The 11,940-nt window shown below is 33.6% G+C and overlaps 1 protein-coding gene across 2 annotated transcripts; it reads right to left on the reverse strand.

Moving 5' to 3' along the window:
• Positions 1-5,473: 5,473 nt before the first annotated feature.
• Positions 5,474-7,043, reverse strand: LOC111878911 (uncharacterized). 2 transcript variants are annotated; one of them, XM_023875398.3, is made up of 6 exons: positions 6,699-7,043; positions 6,400-6,448; positions 6,235-6,337; positions 5,986-6,156; positions 5,831-5,900; positions 5,474-5,759 (listed from the first exon to the last, which is right to left on the reverse strand). In XM_023875398.3, the coding sequence occupies exons 1-6, from the start codon at positions 6,822-6,824 to the stop codon at positions 5,697-5,699; spliced, it is 582 nt and encodes a 193-aa protein (XP_023731166.1). In that variant the 5' UTR covers positions 6,825-7,043; the 3' UTR covers positions 5,474-5,696. The 2 variants fall into 2 exon arrangements, with proteins under 2 accessions (XP_023731166.1, XP_023731165.1); XM_023875397.3 differs by having other exon boundaries at positions 5,474-5,722; positions 6,699-7,041.
• Positions 7,044-11,940: the final 4,897 nt, after the last annotated feature.

Here is an 11,940-nt window from a genome sequence, read left to right on the forward strand (position 1 = left end):
TTTTTGTACATCGACTTCGGATAAACAATATTACTCAATTTACGTCTTTCCTCCTGGTTGCAAAAAAAGCTACTATTCTTTTGTTTGGAACATCCATCTATGCAACATGATAACTGATCTTATACAACTCCATTTTTGAGATACAAATACGTTAAGCTTTTTGTCATCAAAATGCGTTGGTTTCAAGGAACAAAATTGTACATATCTTGACAAACTTTTCTAAAGTTAGACAAAATTACATAAATGGTCCTTATGGTAGACAGAATAGACCAACTTTAGTCCTTATGACGAATTTTTTGCATAGATCGTACTTCTGGTTTCAAAATGTTGCAAAGACGGTCATTTAGGCTAACAGTGTTAAATTTTTCAGTTAAGTCATTTGTGAAATTACATATTTACCCTTCCTGTCATAGAGACCGTTTATGTAATTTGTTAAAGCCATAGGGACCATTATGTAATTTTGTCTATTATTTATTATCTTTATATTTTTTATGAATTACTTTCTTTTGAAGTTTTTTTCTAATTTTTTTTGCTTATATTTTTTTGATTTTTTTGTTCAAATAAATTTTTTAAAATTTTGACGCTTTAATCAAATACATGTAATATTATTATTTTTAATTTTTTTTATGTTTCGTTTGAATAAATTTAATTTATGTGTTGGTCGAATACATTTTTAACATTTTTGTATATTTTTTTATGTTTTGTTTTTTATAGGGTAATTGAGTAATTTAATCATTTTTGTATCGTAATTTTTTTTAAAATAACCACTTTTATTATTTTTTTTATTTTTTGAAAAATTACAACTTAATATGGAATTCATATTAAACAAGTTAGATCTAACCCTATATTGTGGTCCCCCTCTCAAAAACCTCCCATTCCATATCATGTTTGGATTTCTCTATTTTGCTCTAAGTTCGTAGAATATTATCTTCTATCGGTGAAAAGCTTAAACATTTGTGGGTATGTGTCAATTTTTTGAATGATTATATATTCAAAATAAAGTTTAAGTGTTTTTTCTATGATTATATGTGATTATTTAGAAATAGTTCGTTTATATTTGGCTTCGGAAGCTAATTTTGATTAATTGGAATTATTTTTTACAGTAGTACGGATTGGAGATAATTCGTTTTACTTTGATTTTTTATACTTATATATGATTAATTCCAGTTAATCACAATTAACCATCGAAATCGAAGCAAAGCGAATTATTTCTAAATAATCACATATAATCATACAAAAAACACATCAACTTTATTTTGAGCATATAATCATACAAACAATTGACACATATCCACAAATGTTTGAGCTCTTCATCAATAGAAGTGTAACACCCAAAATTTCAAACCAATTTAAACTTTTTAAAACATGTCAAGTTCATTAAAACATTACAACTTTGTATTCAAAATATAAATTATCAGAGTATTTCCCAGAAACATATCATAATAGGAGGAGCTGTACGATCACGCCTTTGCCTTGCCGCGATCCCCTGGTGTACCTAAAACAATAAACTGAAACCGTAAGCCCGAAAGCTTAGTGAGTTACCCCCAAAATACTGATACACATACAATCCACATAGCAATATCAACATTAACATATCATCTCAATCAAAAATAGAACAACATGCACTGGGTCCACAACTTTACAAGCTGGACTACCCGTGGGCCCTCAGTACGAGTCTGGAATGCCTACCGGGCCCTTGGCTCGTATCTGGAATGCCATCGAGCCCTCAGTACGAGTCTGGAATGCCTACCGGGCCCTCAGCTCGTATTTGGAATGCTCCCGAGTCCTCAGTATGAGTCTGGAATGCCTACCGGGCCCTCAACTCATATCTGGAATACTCTCGGGTTTGTTGGCTACCGCACGGAGTAGTACAACCTCAACCCATCCTACATAACATGTCGACATGTAACAGATAAATGCACATACAGGTAATCAATCAGTATCACAGGCAGTCCTACAGATCTACCTGACTAGCATATCAACTGGCATACATTACTAACTCAACTCAACATATCATTGACTACTAGGATATCAAATATAATGGGCCAGCCTTGGTGCCTTAGACCCCTTAGTATAGTGAGAATAACTCACCTCGTAGATGTTAGCTCGGTAAATAATCACAACTCTCTGATCACGCGTCAACGACTCCACCACCTATTACCGTAATACGAACATACTCATGAGTCTTCAGAGTACTCCATAACCCACTAGTTAAACCTGGTTAAAGTCAAAGTCCTTAATCAAGGTCAACAGTCCCTGTTGACCTCAACTCGCCGAGTTCCTTGAAGCATATTCCAACTCGCCGAGTCATCGGGGTGACTCGTCGAGTTCCTTCGAATCTCGATCAAACCCCAAGGCCACCCGTCGAGTTCCCCCCTTGAACTCGACGGATATACACGCAACATATCCTGGTTAAAACTCATCTGACTCACCGAGTTGTTCATCAACTCGTCGAGTCTTATGGCAATCTTCATCGGACTCGCCGAGTTGTTCGTCTAACTCATCGAGTTCACGGCTATATTCATACGAACATACTCATGAGTCTTCAGAGTACTCCATAACCCACTAGTTAACCCTGGTCAAAGTCAAAGTCCTTAATCAAGGTCAATAGTCCCTGTTGACCTCAACTCGTTGAGTCTACTCGGCTACTCGCCGAGTTCCTTGAAGCATATTCCAACTCGCCGAGTCATGGGGTGACTCGTCGAGTTCCTTCGAATCTCGATCAAACCCCAAGGCCACCCGTTGAGTCCCCCCCCCCCCTTGAACTCGACGGATATACACGCAACATATCCTGGTTAAAACTCATTTGACTCACTGAGTTGTTCATCAACTCGTCGAGTCTTATGGCAATCTTCATCGGACTCGCCGAGTTGTTCGTCTAACTCATCGATTTCACGACTATATTCATACGACTCGCTGAGTCACCCTTGCGAATCGTCGAGTTCCTTCAGTCCTTAAACCATACATACCCATTTTTAAGCCATGCAACGACTCCAAACCACAGATCCAAGCTCCTAGGGCATGCCTTTCACGTAAAGTTGCAAACTTTACGTGCATGCATGGCTAAAAAGGTCCTTAATGTCCAAAACTAAGCTCTTAATTGGGTTCATGCACAAGGGAGGCCTCATTCACGCCCAAAGCAGGGACTTTATGGATCTAGAACTCAGGAATGGTCCAGATCTGAAGTTACAACTTCAAATCCAGCTTATGTTTTGTAATATCACCTCACTTACACCTCATAACCCTAGCTTTCCACTATATGAGATTTAGAAGGGAAAAGGGATAAAGGTGTTGACTTGGTACCTTTTATGAGTGCTAACTGAGGTAGAAATCGGATCCCACTCCTCCCTTGCTTCTAACCCTTTGCTTCTCCAAACTCTTCCTTCCACAAAGTCCTCCTTTCAAGCTTTCAAGGCACACAAGAACACAATACACGGTTAGGGTTTTCCTTGAGCTCTTAATGACTCCAAGGAGGCCAAATGGGGCTTAAGTCCCCTTAAATAGGGTGCAGAACCCGGGACTTAGGGTTTCTTCTGCCAGCTCCTGCTCGTCGAGTCCTTTTATGGACTCGGCGAGTAGGTCACTAATTCTGCGTCCCCGCGTCGACACCACTCGACGAGTAGGGCATCATTACTCGTCGAGTAGGGCTTAACGACTAATAAATTCTCGATCTAAATACCTGGGAAATTGAGGCATTACAAGAAGACATTTTTTGAAGTTGGAGTAGCCTGGAACGGAGAAGTCCAAAACATAGTATGAAAGTGATGTCTTGGAGTAAGGAATCACAGTACCGAGTCAGATTTGACACCTTTAATGATACTGCCAGAATGTATACATTGTTGACTAAGTGATTATTTAAAAAAAGTTGTTATTTTTTTTATAAAATACAATAAAAAATGATAAAAAGAAGTAATAAAAAAATATTATTCGAACAAAACGTCCAAAAAATTATTCAAACAAAACATAAAAAAAATTAATAAACTCATTAAGCATACGAGTTATTGAAACCTTCTCTAATCAGCTAGATCCTATTGAAATCTTTTACATTTGCTTCTTGTTAAATCGGTTTTTTTAATCTTAACAAACCGACATTGAAAAAAATTGAGATAATCAAGAAAAAAAGAACCAGAGTTGTGTTGGCTTTTTACAGTCTCAAAAAATGGAGAAATTAGAAACCTAAAAAAATGAAATTGTCCTGGCTTTATACAAACACAACCAACACATGCCTAGTCAAAAGGGTGTGAATGTGGAGAAGGGAAAGAAGGGCAATTTCGTTTTTTTCGGTTTCTTATTTCTCCATTTTTGGGGTTGCAAAAAGCCAACACAACCCTGGTTCTTTCTTTCTTTCTTTCTTTCTTGATTATCTCAATTTTTTTCAATGTCGGTTTGTTGAGATTAAAAAAACGATTTAACAAGAAGCAAACGTTAAGGATTTCAATAGGATCTAGCAGATTAATGAATGTTTTAATAACTCTTATGCTTAAAGAGTATCATACCATTAAATTTTTAACCAAAAAAATTATATATACACTAAAGTCCCAATATTTTCAACGATTTGACAAAAAAGTCCTAAACTTTATTTTTTTGACAGTAAAATCCTAATTGACGATTTGACAAGAAAGTCCTAAACTTTAATTTGTTGACAAACAAGTCCTAATTACCGGCTAACCGGGAAAAAAAGGTAAAAGTGTCAAAAACTGCTGGTAATTTGGACTTTACTGTCAAAAAAATAAAGTTTAGGACTTTCTTGTCAAATCCATTGAACTTTGTCGATAACATAATGAAAGTTTGGCTTTTTATTTGACAAAAAAGTCCCAATACTTTTAACGATTTGACAAAAAAGTCCTAAACTTTATTTTTTTGACAGTAAAATCCTAATTGACGATTTGACAAGAAAGTCCTAAACTTTAATTTGTTGACAAACAAGTCCTAATTACCGGCTAACCGGGAAAAAAGGGTAAAAGTGTCAAAAACTGTCGGTAATTTGGACTTTACTGTCAAAAAAATAAAGTTTAAGACTTTCTTGTCAAATCCATTGAACTTTGTCGATAACATAATGAAAGTTTGGCTTTTTATTTACCGAATCTTTAGGTTTTTTACTTACCGAATCATTTTATAGATTTCGTAAGAATAATTAATTCAAAGTTTTAGTCAAAAAGAATGTTATATATGAAATTGGGGTGATGTTGTTATTGTTGTTACCAAGACGCCTTTAAGTAAACTTTGTTTTTCCAAAAGAGCTAAATACATGAAATAAGAATGTATTTTCTAATATTTTTTATTACAACATTATATTTATATTTCTTTTTTTATTATAGCATTATGTTATTATAGGAAATAATAAAAAATACAGTAGTGTGATAAGAAGAAACAAAGTACATGTTATTATAAGAAAAATAGAAAGTATATTGCTATTTTGACCATTTCAAAAATCATGTCTTAAATGTTTTCAGGCACCACCATAAAAATCAGATCAAGAAAACAAATACTATATAAAATGAAATATTGTTTGATAATAATAAGTTCAAACTATTTAATAATTACATTAAGTAACAAACCAGAAAATTAAAAGCATAAACAGAAAATACAAATACGGATCTATGATACAATCTCCGGTATATAGTACACGCTTGTGAAGCCAAATGTGCTAGTTTTTCAGTAATTCTTCAGCTTTCTTCACCCAAACATCGTAGATATCATCCGAATATAGCACAAAGTGGATCTGAAAACAGATCATAATCACGTTCTCCACTTGATTGCTAACAGATAGATATAAGCAAATATTGGAAACCATTCTGTTTAATCAACAATAAACATCACGCATAAGTACCTCTTTAACGCTATGAAAGTAGTCTCTAATTGTAGATATGGCCACAGTTGCAGCTTCTTCAAATGGATATCTGAAATGGTAATTAGTTAATTACACATTCTGTCAATTTATGATCTGGTATATTTATAAAAGAAGTAGCAACTTAATGAACTCACCCATTGGCACCACAGGATATGGCAGGAAATGCAACATGTTTAAGACTGTTCCCCCTTACATAACGCAAACAATTCCTGTATGCATTACGCAAGGTAGCTGCAGGATTCTCATCTTCATTATAAACAGGACCAACAGTGTGGATTACACGATATGCAGGCAATTTAAACCCTCTGTGTGAATTCCTCAATCATGAGTTGAAGAAATACAAAGTAAATATCAATAATGGAGTCTAGATCTTGAGAACTTACGGAGTCATTCTTGCTGCTCCAGTTGGGCAACGTATTCCAGGGCGAACTTCACCAGCACCATAACATGCTGTTCGAAGCTCTGGGCCAGCAGCTCCATGTATAGCTATCAAAGTTACACAAAATTTGTTAAAAACGTCATGGAAAATGGATTCGGAAGAGAATCACCTGCATCAGCACCACCGCCACCAAGCATTCCCTCATCTGTAGGATTAACCTGTGCATAATGTTATAAATCACAGAAGAAACGCTTGAAAACAGGTTGCCATTGCTTTGACAATAGCTAAATTTAGATAAATAGATCACCACGGAAGAAGGAGAGACAATCAAAGAAAAACTTAAGGTTTTAATTCTAAAGGTACCGATGATCAGATAGCCACAATCATTTCTATATGTATTACCATGAGCAATATCATTGATTTCATATTCAAATAGATGAAGCAATCAACACAATCCTATATACATACAATAGCGTCGGAGGAGCCATCGATGAACCAACGAGTGATATCTCCTTTCTGAATCTTCAGGACCCTCGTGGGAGACAGATTGAAGTGAACCATCCTTTTCTCAGCGTCGCCTCCATTGGTAGACATATTCGATGTAGCTCTAATTGCACTGCTTCCTTGCAGGAAGGAGAATCGTCTTTCGACAACTGTTTGAAAAGCAATGGAAGCGCTTATTCGAGATTCCGGCGGTGTATATCTGAAAATGAATCTATGGATTAATGATCAGGGATTTTATCGTCGCCCATGAAAATCTTAAGTACACAGATGGAAAGAAAAAATCAATGGTCAAACCCCAAATGTCAAAAACTTATCAAAGTGTACAACATTTAATAAAGAAATAGTCCAATGGTAAAAAAATTCATTGGTCAAACCCCAAAAAGTCAGAAACTTAGCAGAGTGTACAATATTTAAATAAGGGTTAATGTTATAAAAAGGTACCTATTTTTTAAAATGATTAAAAATCATCCTCCAACTAAAAAAACCTTATTAAAAGGTAACAAATTATCATTTGCCTTTTTAAAAAACCATTCCACTAACACCAACCGGTTGCGTAGGTAAATACGGGGTAATTTTTCTCTCCCACCATGGATGTGTTTGTACTTTGTAAGCAATCTGACTAACATCGCATGTTGGTGTGTTTCTTTGTGATAGCGGGATAGTGATTTTTTTTTCAGGCTTTTATTCTTTGTCATGTCTTTTCTTATTCATTTTACGGGCTAACAAGATTACTTAGTAACGATTTATGTTGTCTATATGGAATTTTGACAGTGAAGTACTAAAATCTTATACATTGTTAGTGATGTTTGAAGTTATGTAAAAAAATTTAAGAAATTTATTTGAACAAAAATATCAACAGATATAAGCAAAAAAAATACTAAATAAATTAAATAATATATTTGAAAAAAACGTTAAAAAATTTAATTTATAAAAATTATAAATAAAAATAAAATAAGAAGATAATGAATAATAGACAAAATTACATAAATAGTTACTGTAGCATGAACAAATTACATAAACGGTCCCTATGACAAGAAGGGCATATGAGAGTCATTTTACAAAAGACTTAACTAGAAAGATAACACTATTAGTTAAAAGGACCATCTTTGCAACATTTTGAAAACATAAGGACAATCTATACAAACAATTCATTGTAAGGACTAAAGTTGGTCTATTTTTTCAACCACAATGACCATTTATTAATTTTGTCCTAAAGTTATTTCAGATGATGAGCATGTGGACAACATTTATGTTGTAGGTGGAACAAAAATTACAAAATTTGTTCCATTGACAATTTATTTCATTGACACAGTCTTAATATGAAAATGACAAAATTGCAAAAATAGTCCCTGTGTTATGCATTTTTTTGGGATTTTAGTCCAAACCCCGACTTTTTTGGATTCGTGGTCCTTTTGGCCATGTTTGTACGTAAATTTGGTCCCTCGTAAAATTGAAATGACTATAATGCCCTTATGATATATTTTCTTATGTTTTTTCTATTTAATTTAAATGAAAAAGAAAATAAATAATTATTTTGGGCCCACATCTCTCTCTCTCTCTCTTAAAATAAAAAAAACAGACCATTTATCGTTGCATCTTCAAAATCATGTTCATCCTCATACCAATGTCCAAACAAACCTTCATCCTCACCACTCATCTCCCCTTTTTTGCTCACCTGCTTATCTTCTCCGATTTCCAGTGGGGAACACACCCAAATCTCGATTTCCGGTGGTGCTACAAACAGAATGAAAGCTTCATCCCTACCGACTCACGATTCCACCCTTTTCGCTTCCATCGTCGCTCCTACTACCGCTGACCTGTAAAACTCCTTTCGTTCCTTTGGTGCAAGAGAATGAAAGCAAACGACACCCCCACCATCATGTTTGTGAGTTTGTATTCGTTGTTTCTCCTAATCTATTGGTATCTCCGGAATCAATTGAAGCCACAAACAAATTGGGGGCTTTCGAAGGATTTCATCATCTGTGCTTGGATGTTTCTCCCCCCCATTTGAAACGTTGGAAGAAAAGGAAGCTATATATGATTTCTTCTCCACCTTACTGATTAGTTTCATATCCTTTCTTCTTTTAGTGTTTTTTTTTGCTGTATTTTTTTCGAAAATGGTCTAACAGTTGGATTTGGGAGGGTCGATGGTTGAAGGTGATGGATTTTTATTTCAATTACTCTTTTTTCGAATTTGATCTAGAAGATGGATATAGGTTTTAAGTTGAACTTGATGGACTTGAAAATTAGGTTAAAAAACTGAAATTTAGGTTGACGGTTTTAAAATTACTGATGTGTGTTGTTCTTGAGTATGTATATTCATCAGTGTGTGTGTTTAGAAAATCATATGTGTTTTTTTCTTGAGTATCTATGTTCATAAGTGTATGTGTATTTTGAAGAAGAAAATCATATGTGTTTTTTTCTTGAGTATCTTCAAATGTTATTAGAAGAAAATCATGTTTGCAGATGGGTTTTAATGTAGGTGTGATGGATTTCCGTTTTGATTTTGGGTTATTGGGGTATCATATGTTTGTTGAATCTAAACCCAGATCTTCATACGATTCATCCCAACATCTGGGTTTGTATGATCGTATTAATATGAGAGAGAGAGAGAGAGGGAGAGAGAGAGAGAGAGAGAGAGGAGGGGGGAGGGAGGGAGGGAGAGGGAGAGAGAGAGAGAGGGAGAGAGAGAGAGAGAGAGGAAGAGAGAGAGAGAGAGAGAGTATGTGGGACCCTATTTTTATTTTTAATATATAATTATTTATAGGTAAAAAAAAAAGAAAATGGAAAATAAATATAATAAGGGCATTATAGTCATTTCAATTTTACGAGGGACCAAATTTACGTACAAACATCGCCAAAAGGACCACGAATCCAAAAAAGTCGGGGTTTGGACTAAAACCCCAAAAAAATGCATACCACAGGGACCATTTTTGCAGTTTTGTCTATGAAAATACATGTTAAACATAGTACAATTTTATTATTTAGCAATGGAGGGTTGGTATTTGAGTTGACTTAAGGGCTGTTTAGCAGGATCTGAATTTTTAAGAGCTCTGAATTTTTAAGATCTGAATTTTTAAAATGTTGTTTGGTTGGAACCTCTGAATTGTTGTGCTGAATTATCAAAATGACCATTATACCCTTTTTTATTATTTTTTGCTGAATAATATATATATATATATATATATATATATATATATATATATATATATATATATATATATATATATATATATATATATATATATATATAAAACACCATATGAAATCCAAATTAACATAAATTAAAATTTATCTTCAATAGTTTATAATGATCTTTTTGAGATATATTTTACAAAAATAACATCATTTTTTACATCCTAAGGATTTCAAAGTTAAATACAAAATATTTGTCATTGAATGTTGAGATATAAATGACAACAAACTTGCAACCGACTTTTCAAAGTATGTTGCAACCTACAAATCCAAATTCAACAAGGAAACAAATAAACACTTTAAACATATATATATATATATATATATATATATATATATATATATATATATATATATATATATATATATATATATATATATATAGAAACTGCTTATCAAATCCATCACCAACTTTTGAAAGTATGTTGCTAGAATCGATAATTTATCAAAATCTCCAATTGTTATCACTTGTATCAACTATAATATTAACTAACCAAATTACCCTTATGTATTATTTTTCAGTGAATTCAAATGTTTGTTTATATAAAAACCGAAACAATTTCTTAAATAATTATTAAAAAAACCTAAACATCATATAAAATTCAAATTGAACATACATCAAAATGAACACAAATCCAAATAAAACATTAATATTTTCAAATCCTAAAAATTATATTGAAATCCAAATAAACCCTACAAGCACATCAACACATATGATATGAGCTGTGATTTTAGAAAAATAAAAAATAAGCATCAGATCAGATTTTCGTGTCCATACATTACCACATCAGATTTCAACATTAATACATCAAGAAAAGGTATTTCAGGGGAAAAAATGACCAAAACCGCCCTGATATTGCATTTGCCATCTATGCTCAAAGGATATGTAATCAAAATTCCTCAATTCCAAATTGAAATCATCAATTTATGTCAATTTAGTGTCACTTTAAATAAAAACATGCTTCCTGAAAACAATTTGAGTAAAACAGAACAGTGGAGCAATTTGTGTGAATGACACATTTGACAATGGAGATTTCAGCAAAAAAATCACCAAATGCCAGCAACAATTACAGATTCATTATCGATTTCAGCAAGAAAACATTGATTTCACCCTGAAATCGTCGATTTCATCGTATTTGGGGAGAGAAAAAAGGAAAAAATAAAAAACGATACATACGTGAAGCCGACCTTGATGTGCGACAGTGGCGTCGTATGCATGGGAGGCTAGCACCGAAGGTATGAGAGGGTGGCGTTGGAGATCCGAAGGGCAGCGATGGCAGCGGCTGACGGAGGTGGAGCGTATGGCGGCAAAAGATTGCAGGCAATCGGAGTGTGTTGGGAGGGAAGAGGGGTCGGTCGTATGAAATAGAAAAGAGAAGAGGGAAGTCACTTAGGGCAAAATAGGAAGACACGCGTCTTTTTCTTTTCCGGATACAATCTCAAAAATATTAAGAGGCTTTTGAAATATTAAGAGGTAGAAAAAACAAACGGACTGATCTGAATTTTTAAGAAGATGCCTCTTAATTTGCCAATTAAGAGGCAAACAAACAACCCCTTATACCAATTTATTGAATCAGTTGTTAGCTTACATAACACTTGATATATATTTTTACACCATAAGAATTTCATTGCACCAAAGTGTCGTTGATCATGGCCATAAAGAGGTGAAGGTTGATTTAAAAAAATGACCAATATAAAAACAATTTCACAATCTATAGTACAATTTAGAAATTGTTTTTTTCTTTCTTTTTAAGGTTTGCTAATTGCTACTTTGTTTGTCATAGGAGCAATTTAAAAGAAATAAAAAATAAAAATTTCATTGCTACTAAGTTACAAAACTGTTGGTCATTTGTACTACTATAGTTCAAAGCAATTGCCAATTTTTCATAATTATTCGTTGGTTTAACTTTTGTCATTTATAATTTCAACTTATATTGGTTAAGATTGTTGTTTATTCTGGTTCATATAGTTCATTCGATCTAAAAAATAACCAATCATTACTCATACAACA

The sequence above is a fragment of the Lactuca sativa genome, chromosome 9 (assembly GCF_002870075.4).
Source record: "Lactuca sativa cultivar Salinas chromosome 9, Lsat_Salinas_v11, whole genome shotgun sequence".
In the NCBI taxonomy this organism is placed as follows: Eukaryota; Viridiplantae; Streptophyta; class Magnoliopsida; order Asterales; family Asteraceae; genus Lactuca; species Lactuca sativa.